The 18,595-nt window shown below is 47.7% G+C and overlaps 1 protein-coding gene across 1 annotated transcript; it reads left to right on the top strand.

The window, feature by feature from the left end:
* Window positions 1-256: 256 nt before the first annotated feature.
* On the top strand, window positions 257-18,161 carry APCDD1L (APC down-regulated 1 like). The gene is made up of 4 exons (XM_074843491.1): window positions 257-704; window positions 13,279-13,408; window positions 13,992-14,550; window positions 17,014-18,161. Exons 1-4 carry the CDS (start codon window positions 668-670, stop codon window positions 17,776-17,778), a joined length of 1,491 nt encoding a protein of 496 aa, XP_074699592.1. The 5' UTR covers window positions 257-667; the 3' UTR covers window positions 17,779-18,161.
* Window positions 18,162-18,595: the final 434 nt, after the last annotated feature.

Below are 18,595 nucleotides of genomic sequence, written 5' to 3' on the forward strand. Positions count from 1 at the left end.
GGCAGGGGTGACACCCGCCTTGGCCCGCCGCGGGGGGCCCTGAGGCCCCCAGAGCAGCCGCCGCAGTCATGGCGCCCCATGGCCAGGGCGGCCGTCGGGGCCGGTCCCTGAGGGAGAAGTGGCGGTTCCTGAGGGGAAAGTGCCGGTCCCCGAGGCAGGGGTGCCGGCCGCGGTCGGCCGGCGGGGCAGCCGCCTTCTTCCTCCTCCTCCTCCTCCCCCGCGTGTGCGATGCGCGGCCGCATGTGGGGCGCAGGCGGCGGAGTCTCCACCTCTTCTGGCAACTTGAACCTGTGGCTGCCAAGCTCCATTAAAGCTATCAGCAGCCGGGGGGACGCGCTCCACAGCGAAGGCGGGGTGGGTTGTGGTGGGTTTTTTTAAAAATACGTATTTCACACACACACACACACCCCCCCCACACCACACCACACCCCCCCCGGCCCCTTCGCGAGGCTTGGGGCTGAGCAGGACGAGCGCTCCGGAGCCTGCCCCGCCGCGCTCAGCCTCCCGCCGGCGGGCTGAAGCCGGGGTCCCGCCGCCGCGGGCACCGGAGCGCCGGAGGCGGCCCATGGCTGCGCCGCCGGGCGCCGCGCCCCGCTGAGCTCCGCGGGCACCGGCGGCGATCGCGCTTCTCCTGCCGCCGGCTCGGCGAGGAAACAGAGCGGCCACCATGGTCCGGTGCTGGTGGCTCGCCGGGCTGCTCGTAGGTAGGTGGCACCGGCGGTCGCTGCCACTCTGGGGCGGGTGGAGGGGACGGGGAGCGGGTGCCGGAGTCGGGGTCGTCCCTTTGGGGGGCTCCCCGCCACCTCCCTCTCGCCCCGGGCGCTGCGAAGGGGCAGGACGGGGCAGGAGATTGCTAGGAGGGTGTAAGGAATTAGGGTGTAAGGGGATCGTACGGAGAGTGCAAAGAAGTAGCAAGGAGGGTGCAAAGAAGTAGCAAGGAGGGTGCAAAGAAATAGCAAGGAGGGTGCAAAGAAGTAGCAAGGAGTGTGCAAGAAGTATGCAAGGAGAGTGCGAGAAATGTGCGAAGAGCGTGCAAAGAAATAGTAAGGAGGGTGCAAGAGGTCTGCAAGGAGTGGGCGAAGAGGGTGCGAGAAGATTGCAAGGAGGGCGCAAGGAAGTTGCAAGGCGGGTCTCCGTGGGGCCGGCTCGGGGTCGGGGGTCCCCCGGGCTGTCCCTGCCGCCCCGGGCCGTGCTGGCGGCGGGGCAGGAGGCACCGGGCTCCCGCAGCTCCGCTCGGATGCCGCCCGGTCCGGGAAGGGTTTCCCCGCCGGGCGCACCCGCGGTGTCCGGCCGGAGAGTCCGCGGAGGAGCCTGACCATCGCGCTCCGCGGTGCCCTGCACCGTCTGCCGCCGTTTCCCTGGGGAGGGGACGGGCGGGGAGAGCCCCGGAGGGAGCCCGGAGCCCCGGGGATGCTGCCGAGCTGTGGGGCCGGGGAAGTGGGGGACAGCACTCCCCCCCGAGGGGCTTCCCTCAAGCCTTTCCCGTCCCCCCGCTCCGAGCGGCGTGTGGAGATGCCAGAAGGACTGGAGGTGCGGTGCTGAGCTGGGGCTCAGCCTCTGCCTCCCACCCGAGGCTCCCAGAGTGGTGGGGGTCGCTGTCCCGTCCCCCCTCCACCCCCGAAACCCCGCCGGGCTTCCCCCTCTGTGCCGCTGCAGCTTGCTCCTGTCTGGAGCGCAGAGCACGGTGAGCGCTTGAGCTGAGTTTAGATGCAGGAAGGGCTCAGAGGTGATTCTCAGTGGTGTTTCACTAGGGATTGGGAATTATCTCTGTCAGGATCCAGCACCTGCCCCAGCAAAGGGACAACTTTTCACAAGTAGTCTCCTGCTCCGGGGACGTGCCGCCCGGCCCCGGCTGTGCAGACCCTCAGAGCAGCGCAGGCTGCATCTTTGCGGCTCCCTTTCAGAAAGGCGTCTTTCAGCCCCGCAGTTCTTGGAGCAGCTTCAGAAGAAAAGGTTCTGGCTTAAGAGACCATATGGGAGAACAAAGACAACTGTGCTGTGAAAAAAGTCAAAATGATTTCTGTTTACGACAAGCAGCAGAGCCTGAGGGAGGCTCTTCCATCCTTGGACAGAGTATTTTCTAAGGAAATGCAAGGGAGAGACCCTTGGTTGAGACTGTGCACCCCTGAACTGAAGGGGCAGGTGAAAGGAGGGGTGGGAAAGTGCCCCTGAGGTCCCCGTGCAGTCTGGACACTGGAAATCCAGACACCTGGGTTTCCTCCTGTTTCCCTTCTACCACTTGGTTCACTCATCTGAGGTTTTGGGCAGCAAAATATTACACTGACTTGCCCCTCCAGCTCAGGACTTAGTTTAGTGATCATTGCAACAGAATTCTGTAGGAACAGCTATCAGACATTATTTGTATTGAATGTAAAGGACCAGAGAGAACCTACAGAGAGAAATCCCTAAGCAAGGTACTTTCTGTAGGGATACTTTTCAGTTCTCCTTGTGCAGGGTCTTTATCATACGTTGTTCTCCAAAGATAAGGCTTAACAGGTTAAGAAATATGTATTTTCTTTCTCCGTATATTTTATTAGCTCAAGTTGGTCCGCTCAGAGATCTGTTATATTGCATTATGTAAGATTACTTACTTAAGTCTAATTAGAATACTTCTTTCTTAAAACTTCATATAATTTATTTCAATCCAATCTAATTTAAACCCTGTGCTTCTTCCATCTGATGTCAGTGAGAAAATTTCCATTGATTTCAGTAAGAACAGAAGCTGGATCTTAAAACATACATTTAAATCACTAAGCCGGATCCAGAACTCATTAAAATCAAAGCTGGGTTTGCCAGTGACTTCACTGTGAGCAAAACTGGCATTCTGTATTTTGCATAAAACTGAGCATCAGCTTGAGCATGACACCAGTGCATAATTAGCTGAAAAAGCACTTTAGTTAGGTAACTGAATCTGATTTTGGAGTCTCCTCCAGCAAAGAATCACTCATTCCTGGAAATGTCCCCAGAGACTTGCTGAGTTTTACCTAAGCTTTCATTAAAGTCTTTACATTCCAGTAACACCACGCTGATATTTTTCATGTGTAGCTTCTCCTACATGGCTTTAACAGAAAAGATCTATTCTTGCTTTGAATGTTTATTTTTAAGTTTAAAAATGACAGTGTTGGGGTAAGATAAGATCAGCAGTTGCATTCAATTATGAGATTAGGAAGAGAAACCCATAAATGATAGTAGTACATTCAATATAGATATGTGTGTGTGTATTTACACATGCATATATATTTACTTACTATTAAATTAACATCATTGTCTTTGGTTCAAATATGTGTTTGGGCAGTGTTTACTTAACTGATTTATTTTTACCAAGTTGGTGTTTTTTACTCTTTATTCCTCAAGTTGGCCCAAAAATCAACAACTAATGTATTATCCTGGATCGTGTGAGATGACTCTATTTGTTCTTTCCATAATTATAGGTTAGCCATGTTTCAAAGTGTATGGATATAGATAAAAACAGGGCTAAGATGTAAAAAAAGCACAAGTGAAAAAAATATCCTGTGGTTTCTATATTTTCCCCACAAGCACAAATTGTTGAGTAAGGAGATTTTCAAAAGCCAGAAATTGCTATGAAGAAAACCAAAGCTGGAATCCAATGCTAGGGGAGGCTGCATCTGGCAGAACAAAGTCTGGAAAGAGATTTTGCTTTCAATGGGATCCTGTGTTTCCCCACAACATAGCATATGCCATCTAAAAAGACAATGCTTTCATATGAGCATGAGTTACAATCACTGCTAAAATCAACCTCAAAATTAGGAAGTACCTATACAATGCTGTTACGCAATTCCTTTGGTTTTCTTATTTATTTAATGAGGAATATAAACTATGAAAAAAGATAATTCCTAACTTCATGATTTTAAGATGGTGCATCTCAGATATAATAATACGAAGAAACTGACAGTGAGAATGTGAGAATTTTAATGTGTAACCCTCCTTCTGTAGGCTTAGTGCAGCCAGAAACTGAAAATATGATTCATAGAACAGCTCCTTCTCTACCTAAATTGTGTAAGATCTGAGGGGTAATCTACAATCTGTGGGGTTTTTTCTTTAAGGAGTTAAAAGGTCTCAAGCTCTAAAACGCAAAATTAGGAAAGTTCTGTATTAGGAAAGAAACTGAAGTCTATTTGAAATGCCAAAGCTCCAGAGTGTTAAGTGATAAGAGGGTTGAAATCCATCATTAATTTTGAGTTTTAGTGGGGTGATGGTGTGATAAACATGTCTTTCATACTGATGTTTTTCTCATTTTCAGTGAATAGCTTATTAAATCATCACGGTTTGAATTCAGCTGAAACTGAGAATGCTACAGCGAAGCTCAGCTCCTATGGCACTGTTAGATAGACATTTGGATTAGTGCAGTAACAGCTCTCGACTTACAACTGGTGTGATGATACATAAATCAACAGGAGAAGTCTCACCACTGAGTGTTTGAAGAGATTTGCTTGAATTCAGTTTTTAAAATAATGCTTTAAACTTGAGTGTGTCCCTTCAGTTGATCCCTGAAAAAGTCCCCTATGGTTTCTACCGGGTTAATAAGAAACACTGACAAACGTGTGACATTTTGGCCTTGTCTAAGTCAAAGGCATAGATCCTTGGAAGAGGGCTTTCACCCTGTCACCCCATACTCTGAGATCAAGGTATACACCAAGCTCCCCACTGAGACAATTGGATTCACCTTGTTCACACTCTTACCAAATCCACAAGTGCTGGACACAGGCAGGTTGTGGTTTTTAAGTATCTCTTCTCCCCTGTTGATACAAAAACACAATGACATGTTATTTTTAAAGCTTTTCAGAGAAGTTTTTTCAGAGACAGAATCATTTTTCCCAGTTAGACTCCCTGGAAAAGACAGATGAAACTATAAATGACAGCAAAGTTTTGCTGCAGAAAGCTCCTAAGTTTTGTTAGTTTTGAGTAGTGCAAGCCCCGTTATTAGATTATGCAGTGTGTAGGTTGAATGTCAACTTTGATTTTAGCATCTGTCGGCAGTGTTTAAGAGAACTGGAACACATCAAAACTTGGCTATGTTGACAGGCAAAACAGTAGACTGAAATTTCAGGCTATCTAGAAACCACACCCAGACCCCAAAACACATGTTAGAAGTAACTTTAATTCTGTGCTTCAGCTGAACAAGTAACCTTTTTCTGTGGTCACTTGTGATTCTAAGTTAAACATGTGTGTGTATTTCTGGTGTGGGCTGTGTATCAATTTACCACCTTTCTGCAGAGCTTTTTTTCTGAGGATACCTTCCGCTATGATTGCTTTTGAATGCCCTTCTCATCCTTGGCTTCGCAGGAGCCAAGTAGCCTCAGACTATTAGATCCTATTAGATCCTATTTTTATTACTATAAACAGTATCCTTGCAGCAGTGCCAAGAATCCTGTTGTGTTAGGTGCTAAATAAGGAGAGAACAAAAGGATCATTCTTGCTTTAGTGGGTTTATAATCTAATTTCCTGGATTTAGATTTTCACCAGTGACTACTTGACATTGCAGAGTCCTACTGGGATTCCCAGCTGTGTCCAGCAGTTTAGTACCTATTGCAGTCGCTTATGTCTTTACGCACCTAAATGCCTTTGTATATCCAGCCCCTATTTCTAGTCCCATGGAGGCCAGGCAGTGATTTTGATGAGCAGGAAGGCGAACAATGTGCTTTACACAGGACAGCAGCTGTCTCTTGTGGGAGCAGGGAACTGGGATGGCTCCACGGTCGTGGGAGACTGAAAGGCCACTCAAGAGTATCCAACCAACTCCCTGCCAAGAGTGGGTTATTCCCTGCTGTACTGATGCTTTTGTTCAGCCCCTCAAAATCCTGCCAAGCAAGTGGACTTCCTCTGCCTGCTAGATTGTGCCTCAAGAAGTTCACCCTGATATATAAGCCACATTTTTTCCTCTCTTCATTCACTCCCAACAGAACCTCTTTATTCACTGCAAGGAATTCCTTCCCTTCCTTGGTGTTTATGCTTTGTGAATATTTATGGACTGTTATCATGTCCATCTTGCCCCAGCCGTCACTCAGTCAGGCTACATGTACTCTGCTCTTTTAGTCTTGCTTCGTAACTCAATCCCTCCCACCCCCTAATCATTTTTTGTTGTTCTACTCTCAACTCCCGCCAGTTCTAGTTGCTCATTTTGCTTTGGGTAAATGCTATATTTATGTTAATATTACGTGGTGGGTGGTCCTCTCTGCGCTCATGGTCCATGTGAGTGATTTAGACATTCAAAATGAGGTTGGCATTTCATAGCCAAGCCATGGCCTGATTACTGGTTCCGCTCTTCAAAGCACTCCAGGAAAAAATATGCTTAGCCATCACTATTAAAAATGGCTGCGATAGCCACTAATAAAGTGTCTGTGCAGGGCTTCGAGGGAGTTGCCAAAAACTGCATGGGTGCTCTATACATTCAAAATGACAGTGTGGCATTAATTTCAAAACCGTGTGCTGTATTTTCTAATGAGTTTCCATCTCATCCAAATTAAGGAAGATAGATGCAATATTTCCCATTTGGTATGAATATGAAATTCAGTTAGAATTTAACTGAGTCAGTTAGATTTAACTGAGTCATGATATTGTTCAGCCTAGGACTGAATTGATTTGACTTATTTTTTGAAAATAAATGCTTTCCCCCATGTGTTCTTAGCAATCTCTCACGGTCTGGGTACCCAGAGGATTAGAGATCATCTCACTATGGTCTCACCTATCTCACCAAATTAAAATTTAAACTTTCACTAGTGTTCAAGGAAAAAATCGCTAGCATTGCTCTTCTTTTGGTTTCTTTTGGGTTTTGGTTATATATTTCTCTGTGCCAAACTTATGTGGCAATACCGATCAGAGTTTAACACAAGTCATGATGTGTTAGCATAGCCTGAACGCATTTGCTTTTTTCAGTGCTTGCCGATGCTGAAAAAGGTATGTAGCAATTATCTCATTAGTTCTTACCTCTTCTGATTAACCATCCCTCTTCCTCCAGACTGCCCTGTAGGTTTGTGTGGAGGTAGTGATTTCTCTGATTTTGGCTCACAGCAGGACCCCATTCTCAGCACTCTTGTCCACTTCCCCGGACCCCCCAGGCTGCCCGGTGCGGGGCTGGCAGCAGGATGGGGCTCTGAGCTAAGGGCCAGTTCCCACTGAGCTGACCACAGTGGTTGGGCCAACTGGGGCCATTGGCTATATGGAATTGCTCAGCTGTTCTCCAGTAAATCTTTTGACATTGACCAATTTAGCTGTGGGAAAAGCATAAAACTGCTCTTTCTGAGTCTGCACAGTATCTTCTGGGGGTGGGAGAGAGAAACACAAAGTGTCAGGAGAGCAAGTGTGTGATGAGTAAAGCTCTGTTGTGTCATTGAAAAGCGTGGTGTTTTGATTAACATTAACTGTAGGAGATCTCTTATGAAGATGTACTCACATCCGCCTCTAGTGCTTTTATTTGTCATCGTACATCCTCTGTGCCAACTCTTACATGTCTTGCTTAGTTCACTCCATTTGAGAATATCCCGTATCCCTTTCTCCTTTGAATCCCTTTGTTCTCTGAATGGACTGTTTACTGTCAGTTTATGGGAATGGGCATTTTCTGAATAGGTGCTGGTGCTGTGTTGGTACAGTCATGGGATCGTGCCTATTTACAGACTCCAGTGAAACTGGGATCAAGCCCTGCAATCCCATTTACAGTGTTAGGCCTGGTTTTCTTCTTTGGGGTAAACAGCCAGGGAGGGCAGTTTTAAGACGCCATTTTGTTTAAATGTAGTTTATACTGAAGAAGATCTTTGAGGTGCAGGAGGTAATACCTTCTCCCCTTCCCTACCACAGACCCCATCTGTCTTGTCATCTGTCGCTGGACATGACACTTACAGGAGAAATAGATGATTCCATGATTCCAAGAGCAAAATATTTACATCTCTAGTGCCTTAAATACCTCAAGTCAACTCACCACAAGTGCCTCACTATTTTAATTGTGGACATGAGACAAATTAGGCAATGATCCCAGCCTCCAAATAAAGCTAGGCTAAAGCTATAGAATATGGTGTCTGAACCTGTTTGCCAATGTGTTGAAGGTATGCGGTAAAAGTATGTTTTGAAAATTTCACTAAAATCCTGAGCTGGTTGGGAATTTTGAGTCAGCTGAGTTGCCTCTTAGAATCTGCAGAATTTCGTATATGATTCTGCACTGTTACGCACAGGAAACTCAAGGTGATGCTCTGCAATGATAGCTAACAGCTAATATGTTTATTGTGCCATCCTTAAAAGAGTAACTGAGGAATGTCTAGTGAATTTGAAACATTTTACAAATAGCATGAACTGAGCATCAGACTGGTGAAACAGCTATATGTAATTATACCCGTTTTACAGACAAATAAGAGAAAGGATGAATAATAGAAATACTTTTCCAGAAGCCAAACAGTATTCCAGTGAAAGCACTGGCATCCTCCCTCAACCACTTGACCACATTCTGGCTTCAAATCAGGGAGGCATTACTAATCAGGAAAAATGCTCATGCACTGGCTTAATTTCAAGCACATGCTTAAGTTTCACTGAAACCATTTGGACTTAAGCATTTGCTTAAGTCCTATTCTGAACTGGGTTCAGTTTGCAGATAGGCAAAAGGCAAAGTTCTGCTATGATACAGTTTTCCACCCCCAGTGGGTTATATTTAAGTTTTATAACTTTATAATATTATGATATAAAATGTATTGTTCTCTGGGGAATGCCTTATTCTGAGTGAATTAAAAGCACCACTGACTTAATCTCCACACAAATGCAAGAAAAATTGGTTTGCTAAACACAAACATTTGCTTTTAAAAGAATGCTTATTCCTTTAGTGGCTAACCCAAAATCCATTCTGTGTGTTCTCAGGAGAGAAAAATGCTAAAGAAACACTATTTTGCTCTGTTAACAAAGTCTGTGTGGATAAGTATAATTCTCTAATATATCGATATGTTTCTTATCGTCCATGTCATTCCAGTCTGAACATTCCTCAGAAAATATCAAAGGTTTTATGTCATCTCTAAATGAAGAAATGTGTAATGCTCCATGACTTCAGGCACTGATCTTATCCCTGTGAATGGGTGACTAACTGAAACATTAGAATTATAAATGGGAATAATAAATTCTGGCCATAGGAAGCAATAACATGTAACAGATTAAGCAATCTAGCTCTGGAGAAGAGTTGATCTACAGTAACTAATTTGGTGCAAACTGTAATGTATGCATTTTCTCTTCTATTTATAAGGAAACACATGTGTGACTCAACTTTGCTTTTTTCCGAAGTCAATCTGCTTGGAGGAACACAAACAAGATTTGTTTCCAACAAGGCCTATTACAGTATTTCTCTCCTGGTTGGTATTTTTTTCCTTTAAAAGTGGGAAGTGGGTCTGAATCTGGACCATTCAGCAGTTACGTAGCACAACCCCACTGGCAGGCTCTCATTTTCAGGCTTGGCCATTGCCTAGGAATCTTCCGTCTTCATTTCACCAACAATTTACTTTGCGGAGCATTTCCAGTTCTGCCTTTCTAACATTTAATGCTGTGGGTCTGATTTTTCTGAAAGTCGCTTATACAGATGAGTGCATGGAATAGTTTGTCAGTATTTGCCACTGCTGTTGTCTTGAGGTTTGATCCAGTTTCTGCTGATTGCAGTGATCGGCCGCCGTTCCCAGTTACTGGCATTCCAAAGTGCCTGAGTGCTTGTGCAGCCCCATTGCTCGGAGACTTTGGGCCAGTACTTTGGATGCAGCACACACCGGAAAGCTGGAAAAAGATACTGTTTTGTCTAGCTGCCGTACTGAGGAGCTCTCTGGAAACGCTTGTGGTTAATCGATACAGACAGTCGGGATAACGAGTGAGTGGAAGAGATCACAGTTGGGGATTTTTTTAGATTTTCCAATGAATGAGTATTTTTGTCTTGAAGATGAATTGTGAATAATTCCTTCCTCATGCCCAAGAACTCGATAAAGCAGTTAATTTGTGTCTCTCTTAAGATGGAGATAGGAGCTGCTCTGATGTGCTTCACCGGAGGCTGAGTAACAGAGTGACATATGAGTGACAGCCACTTTATGCTGTTCTTGGAATAGGGATGTGCCCTAACTACAGATTTTAGGTCTGGAACTGAACTTTTCCAGTTTGAAAGGATGTGTGTATCTGGTGGGGCTGGACTGGCATATTTGAGAGAGAAAAGCAGCGACAAAATTTGAACACAAGCCAATAGCTTTTGGTTTGAGGATGCATCCAGCTTGGAGTCTTGTGTACAGTTAAGTAAGACAAAATCCCTAGGAATTCCCATCATGTCAAATATTTACATTCTGGAGGCTTTTTCTTTTTCTTTTTTTCCCATGGAGTTTGATCCTTATTATAAAAATTCCCTTTTCTATTGAATGTGTCAAAACGTAGTGATTGCATTGCCAAAGTGTCTGTGCTCTCAAACAATGTAGACTTTTAGTGTTTCTGCCAAAAGTAGCGCTAAGGGTTCAGTCAAATATTGAAGCTTCTGCTGCAATAAACACACGAAGTGCGCAGTTAGCGAGCTGAGAATGGGGCTGTATTCTGTGCTGTTATTTCAGTATAGCTATAGACTACACCGATACCTCTAGAGTCTTTCTGTGGTTATGAGCAAGAGCAAATCTGACCTGTATAGTCCATTTTCTCTAATAAAAATACAGTTATTTTTTAGTTTACCGTATTCTCTAGGATAATGATCTCATGTTTGTCTTAAGTGTAATTCAGTTTGGCCTGTCCTTGTACTGATGGGTCTCCAAAAGCTTTGCCAGTAATTAGGCCTCTTGATGGTCAGATGAAATTTGGCATATTCTGCAAGTGAGTAAGAAAAGACCTGGGAGTAAGGAGCACACGGGAGTAAATTTGCCTAAGGCCACAGAGCAAAATCATGGCAGAACTGGAATGAGGACACAGAGCCCCAACTCCTGATGGGCCCTACTAAATGGGCACCCATGGGGCAGCCTGTGTGGATGCTGTAGCTGCCAAATGAAAGGTTTAACTAATAGCGATGGGGTTTGTCATCCAGTATTTTCCCATTTTCACATGAAGACTCAAGGAACTGCTCTTTTAGGAAGCACTAGTGCAAGCAATTGTGAAGGAGCTGGCTATGCCTGCGCACCACATCCAGCTCTTAAAGATGATAAAAACAGTACAATTGTGAGTCTGCTCCAAAAAAGAGCCCCTAACACTAATAATGAGTCTTTCCAGCTAGTTTATGCACTCCAGTGCATAATGAGGTAACAGAAAATCCGAGGCCAGTTTCACTGGCCTTTGGGTAGGTAGGCTGCTTCTGTTGTTGCACTCCTGCTTCGCTGGGGGCTTCATTTTCCATGTGCTTATTCCCTTTGTGGTAGTTTCAGGGTTTGCGTGTTTAAATCTACAAAATACACTTCAGGGACCCTGTTACCGTGACATGTAAAACCTTTGCAAATGGCAGTGCCATAGTGAAGTGACTGAATTTGTCCATCAGACATATGTCTTAAGTTGTATGTTACTAGATTAGTAATGAAATACTGTTTGAGTGGGAATCTCTCTGCTTTGCCACATGTTCAGGAGCCTCTGAATTGCACAGCAGATGTTTCATTACCGAGTTCCCATTTAACTTGGTCTAGGGCTTATATTTGTGGCAAACTTGGATGCAGAAGATTTGTAACTGGGATTTAACCCTCTGTGTGTGTGTAGGATGTGTTGATGCCACGGATGAGAGGCTCCTGTCTCAGAATAAATTGGCTATGGGAATCTGGGGAGCCTCCCTGGTAGACCCCAGCTGTGAATCTCACCCTGAGTGTTTATATTTGTGTTATATCCTGAGCCTCTGAGCCAGGGAATGTTGCTGACGTTGCTGAGCAGCTCGTCGTCTTGCCCATGCTTTGCAGCAGATCCATATGCGCGAGCTTCATCTGCAAACACTTCTTGTTAGGGGGGTGATTGCACTCTCCAAGCCGGGCTTGGGCGCTTCACAATCTCACTTGTCACTTCTCTCACGTGCAGCCAGATGGTTTGGGTTTCTCTTTCCAGTGAAGGGTCTGGTTTAGGCCAATCTCCCTGTAAAGATCACTGGATGGTTCAGGTTATAGAGAAGTATGTATGTGGCACGCAGGGACTAAGACGAGCAGTTGTGACTCTGTATCTCGATCTCCTTGACTGAGGCACAGGGTGTGCAAACATTTAGCATCCTCCCTCTGTGGGAAGGTATAAATGTTAGATCTTTCTTTCCAGCTGATAGGCGGGCTGGAAAGCAACCTGTGTCCTAACTGTTGGTATGTAGTGAGTAAAAGTTGGCTTGAAAATTTCCAGCACACTACTAGGTAAATTGTAAAGCACAGCTAGAGCGAGCGAACCCCGGCTGGGCTCGTAACCCCTGGCAGGCCTGGCCCGGGCCAAGCACCGCCAGGCCGAGGGGCCGGGCTCTGCCAGACCCGGCAGCTGTACGAAAGCAGAAAATCGGTGGGGTTTCAGGAGGAGCTTCACTGAGAGCTCATTTCGTGGTGTTAGGAAGAGGTAAATCCCAAGTTTCTTGCTGAAGCAAACTCACGATGAGTGCAACAGACGTTTGCTTAAGTAAAGAGTGAATAATATATAGGAATATATGTACATATATATGTGTGCATGCAAAGGTCTTCAGGATTTAGCTGAGTGTTCACACATTCCCTAAGCCAATAACATCCGTTGTTATGGGAAATGAGGTAAGTGACAGAATTACTGTCCTTATGGCGGGCGACAGGCGAGTCTAATGTTCCCATGCTGTAATTCCCTGTTTCAGTTACTGCTTCAACAATAGCTTGAGAGAGAAGAGAGAACACGAACAAAGAGCACTCAGTTTTATTTGAAGATTTCATCTAAAAAATAGTTGGATTCAGATGAAACTCAAGTTGGAAAGCAGTAAAATAAAAAAAGCTGTATCCTTCAGTCAGAGTTTGCTGCTTAGCCTGCCCACGGCGGGTTTCCCCCTCTAGCCAGCTCCTCTAGTTCATGCTGCCAGAGGAGTTGGAAATGGCGTTGGTGGTGTTTTTGGTGTCGATGCAGCCGTCAGGACACGCAGGTGCCGAGCCCAGGGCAGGGTCCGAGCTGTCCCTGCGGGTACCCGGCCGCGCTCCTCGTTCCTTCGGGCCTGGCAGCGCAGCTCTCCGCGGGGGAGCTCTCGGGGCGCGTAACCCCCCTCGCAGCCGGTGCCGGCCCCTAGCGGGGTCCCCCCTGCCCTCCCCCTCGAAACCCGCTGGCGGGGGTGGAGTGCTGACAGCCCTCCCCCCCCGCCCCCCTTTCTCTCCCCCCCACCCCGCGCAGCCTGCGCGGCCGCGGAGCCGCCGCTGCGCTGGGAGCCGCGGTGCCGGCAGCAGCTCCGCCACCTGCAGGACGGCGCCAGGATCGCGGCGCGGCTGCCGCCCCGCCTGGAGGGGCGCTGGGTCTCCACCGGGTAAGGCACCCCAACCCCCCCGGGAACTCACCCCCAGACCCCCCCCCCGAGTCACCCCCCTCCAGCCCCTCTGCACTGCTCCCGAACCCCCACCCCGAGCTGCCCGGCTGGGCTTGGCGGCACGGAGAAAGCAAGCAGCTGAGCTGCAAAAAGCCTGTTCCCTTCTCCCACCCCTCCCCAAACACCCACCCCCGGCTGGAGGGAGGCCTGAGGGCCCCCCACCCCTGGGTGCCCTTAGAGCCTCTTGCCTCTCACCCCCGTTAGGGCGCAGCTGATGAGCACACCCGGCTCCAAAGGGCAGAGCAGCCCTGAACCCCCTGCCCCTGGCACTCCTCTGCTCCCTGGCCATGTGGCACAAAGCCCGAGATCCTCTATTCCGCGCTGTCACATTTTGGTAGCAGATGCCCAGATCTTAAAATCACCCAAGGGTGGCCACCAGGTGTGGGAGGCCGTTGCCCACGATGCTGCTCCCACCCATGCTCACCCCTCTCCTCCCACACCCCGGGTGCCCCTGGGGAGGGATTTCACCCTGTGCACCCCCGGCTGGGTGCTGCGGGTGGCTCAGGACTGCCTTCCTCCCCAGGTGTGAGGTGCGGCCGGGACCTGAGTTCCTCACCCGATCCTACCTCTTCTACGCCAACCGCCTCTTCAAGGCTTACCAGTTCTACTACTGGGACCCCTCCTGCCGCGACCCCTCCTACTCGCTGGTCATCAAGGGCAAGCTCCGGCTGCGCCAGGCCTCCTGGATCACCCGCGGGGCCACCGAGGCCGACTACCACCTCCACAAAGTCGGCATCGTTTTCCACAGCCAGAAAGCCATGCGGGAGGTGGCCTCCTGGATCAACCAGACCTCTGGCGAGGGCTGCAGCGGGTTCCTGCCCCCGGGCCGCACCTGGGCTCCCGGAGCCCTCTATGAACTGCTGAGCGCCAAGACCGAGCGCGACTGCACCGCCGCCTTGGGCTTTGCCATGCATGAGCTCAGCCTGGTGCGGGTGGAGAAGCATTACCAGCCCTTGCTGCAGCCGCAGCAGAGCGGGAGCCGGCTGGTGGAGGAGCTGTACCTGGGGGACATTCACACGGAGTGGGTGGAAAGGCTCCACTACCGCCCGACCGGTTATCAGCGACCTATGCAGAGCGCCGTGGTAAGGACGATGCCTTTACGTGGTCCCCTCATTGGTTCACGGGCTTTGCCAAGCATTTGTTATTTCCTTCCTGTTAAAATACCGCCTGCCTGCACTTAGCCCCCTTCTGTCCTAAGGACACGTGGGTGAGGAGCTGCGAGACTGGAGGTGGGGGTTCCCAGGGTGCTGCCTGGGTGCTCCACCACACATGGGGTTCACCCTCTCCCTTACCGAGAGAGCGGGACCAGGGTGGGTGAAAGCTCAGCAAAACCAGCATCAGAAACAAGCCTGGGTTGGCCTGGGCCTGGAGTTAATGGCTTTTCTTTGGCTCTGTGTTTTCCTAGGAAATGCAGGTTCCTAGTTTCCTGTACCAAAGGCAGTGAAAGCATCGGGCTGCACGTCATTAGAGACTGCCTGCTCTGTCGTTTGTCTTCCTCCCCTCGCTTTCGCTCTTTGTCGTGTTCTCCAGGTTGAGAGAGGAGTGAGGAAGCAACATCTGCCATTAAATCATTAGTCCTCGGTGTAATGCCATTAGAAGAGGAAGTTGCCCTGAATACAATTATGTTAGTACACAGAAATCAAACTTCCATTTTGACATAAATAAAACTGAGCAGGAGATTTGGTTGCTTTATATTTTATTTTATGTTTTATTTTATTTTGCAGCACGTTAGTTTATTTCCAGGAAAGCACATTTTTATCTGAATCATAGCTAAACAATTCAGAAGTGATTGAACAGTGAGATGGCGTGAAAAAAACACTCTGAACTTTACCAGATAGAACTGAATTAACTGAAAAAAAATATTTGGGGGGCAACATATCCCCACACCCCAAACTATACCAACTGAACTCTGAAAAACACAGAGCACCCCCACCCTTGAAAGTAACATTCTCAAATTGGTTAAACTTGTGTTATCTTGGGCCAAAACCATATATATGAGCAAAACCAGATGGTAAACATAAACACTTTTAAAAGTTAATTTAAAACCAAACCTGAAGATACTGAAATTCACTCTCTGAATATAGCACTGTAATTAATCAGCTAACAGCTCTCCAATGGACCAGCACATGATGTCACCACTTGGCGATAATTAGAAGCTGCCATACATTAGAAATAACTTCACACGACTGTTTTAAGCAAGTAAGATTTTGGCTCCATGTCTATAGTGATAATTTTATTGGGCACAGGATTTTTCTTTTTTTTTTTCTGAACAAACATCCATTTGCCTGTGCTAGTGAGTTACACAGCTATGTTAGGAATTATTTTTTAACCCTCTATGAAAATACCACTATTTTTCCCTTAAATTTATATCTGTTTTACAGAAACCCATTCTCCCCAAATTACCTTTCATTATCAAAGAATTTCCTGTCTAAGGAGAGCATATATGTTTGCCAACTTCTGGGATTATTTAGCCATAATGTACTGTGTACTGTCAGCACTCATTAACGTGACAGTAGCAGTAAAGCAAGCTGAAAATGACTAAATTACAGTAGACTCCAATCAACTTGCATGTAAATTACCCACCCTACAGTTAACTACTGAGTTGTTTAACCTTGTTGCATACGACAGTTCAGTAAAGATTAGCTCGTGTTCTAGAATACGATACAACATTCAAACCCTGGTTATTTAAAAATAAATCAGTTGTGATATATGGACTATAAGAAAAAGTTCCAAGCTACACAAAAAACCCTCCTGGCACTGGGTCAGCTGCAGGACTGGTTTGACTCAGAGCTCTGCATGAAGCACAGGCAGAGAAGCAAAGGTCAGGCCCTTGTTTTGCAGTAGGTCCTTTTCTTCTCGGTCTGCGGTGCGGTGCCCGTGCCGGCTGCTTGGCAAACCCCCGCCTCCCTCCCTTGACCGCCTCACCTCCTGCCCCACGGCGACCTGCACACGCAGCCGCGGGACCGTGGGCATGGGCTCTGTACCGCCGCTGTAGGGAGGGGGCGAGGGGGGAGCAGAAGGTGCTTTTGGCTCTCCTGGAGGGGCTGCCAGCAGCACGGTGCAGTACAGCCACAGAGGTTGCACAGCCTTTTCGATTGCCAGAAAGAACGTGTTGTTTCTTCTGAACCAGTGCAGAAATGCGCCGGTGCAGCTGACATCTCCCAGCGCCCATCATCCTCACCCATGGGTGTGTGCAGCAGCTTGCAGTGGAAAACCTGGGGAGGAACAACCTGAATGGCCGGAGGGAGCATCCCCTGCCCTTACAGCAGCTGTGCCCTTGTCCTGCCCTCCTGCCCGCAGCCTGTCCTCAGTGGCCCTGGCACAGGGCAGAGCCCAGCCTCCGAGCACAGACCTCTCTGTCCTTCCCAGTGGACCAGAATAGCAAAGAGCCAGGGCAGCGCTTTATCTCACTTAATCTGCATGGCTGTCTTGGGCCAAGTTCATTGCCGTTGAATGCCCTGGCGTGGGAGTCCGAGCTTTTTAAATATTCTGAAAGGCTTTTTTGCTTATCAGTTTACATAAACGTTATTTTTTGTCTTCCGCAGCACCATGTGCATCCTTGCCCAGCCTGTGGGATTATATACAGAGCTGATGAGCACCACCCCCCCATACTACCCGTCAGGGCTCAGCTGCCAATGCAGCTCAGCGGCAGCTGGGTGAGCACCCACTGCGAGGTGCGGCCCGCGGTGCTTTTCCTTACCAGGTACTTCATATTCCATGGTAACAACCACACCTGGGAAGGTTATTACTACCACTACTCTGACCCACTCTGCAAACAGCCGACTTTCACCATCTACGCATCTGGGCATTACACCCAAGGCATCCCCTCCTCCAAAGTGAGAGGTGGCACCGAGCTGGCTTTTAAAGTCACCCAGGCTCGGGTGACACCGATGGACCAGGTGACGGTGATGATGCTGAACTCCTCCGAACCTGGAAGCTGCGGGCTGACAAGCTCCTGGAGTGCTGGGGTGGAGCAGGATATAACACCCACAAATGGATGTTTGGCTCTGGGCATCAGGCTGCCCCACACGGAGTATGAACTGTTCAAAACGGAGCAAGACACGAAAGACCGCAGCCTGCTCTACATTGGCGAAAGGCCCACGGACGGATCCAGTCCCGACAGGCCGGACAAGCGACCCACGTCGTACCAGGCACCTCTGATTCAGTGTGCTGGAGCGTCGGAGGAATTCTCTAACTATGTTAGTCTGAAATACTTGGGAAGCAAGGATGCTAATGGGAATGAAGCACTAAAACCTTTGCCTGTGGCCTTTTTATTGTTTATAGCACTTCTGTTTTTAAGATGGGACTAGTTATCTATTCAGGTCCAGCACAGAATTCAGATAGTCTTGGTGCTAGTGTGATTTTTATATCCTTCAAATGAGCACATCTGGAATCAGTTTTACTCAGATTTGGAAACACTTTTTAAAAACACCCAGCAACAGCGAACTAAGACAAGAAGATATGCCTGACTACATACTGTTTGTCCCGTGGCTTTATTGCCTAATCTCCCCTCTTTGCGTACAAATTTAATGTAGTGACATGGATGCGCTGCACATTGCAATAGATAATTTAGCAATATTGGGGGGGGGAGCAACATCAATTACAGTTGCTGCTTTGAGCTTTTGACATTGCTAAGATTTAATCAAGAGCTCGATTCAGATGTAATTCAAACATCCGAAGTGTCAGCTGCTGAGTTTCTTTGAGGTTAAGCTCCCTCCCATCATACTCCTTATTGCTGTTCTTGCAAATTTAATCTGCAGAGTCAGGCAGCGATAAACAGTCAGCAAGTGTTCTTGATAAGGGCACAGCTAATCGTGCCTTTCTCAGTTTACAGACATTTTCTGCAGTTTTTGTGTGTATGTACGCACACAAAGATGCAACGTACAATCTTCCACTTAGGTACATACAAAAAGCAGTCCTCACAGAGCATTACCTCGACAGACTGTTATACCTGACCCTGGTCATAAATGAAGATACAGTAAAAGGAAAACGCTCTGTGCACAACCGCTCCAACCTTTCAGCATTCCCTACCTGCAGACACCACCCTTGCTGCATTACTCTGGCTTTCCCAGTGCAGTACTGGCCTGCGCCTCGGTACGTGTCAGCCGTGGCCCCAGGTCGCTGCCC

Source organism: Strix aluco, chromosome 17, assembly GCF_031877795.1.
Source record: "Strix aluco isolate bStrAlu1 chromosome 17, bStrAlu1.hap1, whole genome shotgun sequence".
NCBI lineage: Eukaryota > Metazoa > Chordata > Aves > Strigiformes > Strigidae > Strix > Strix aluco.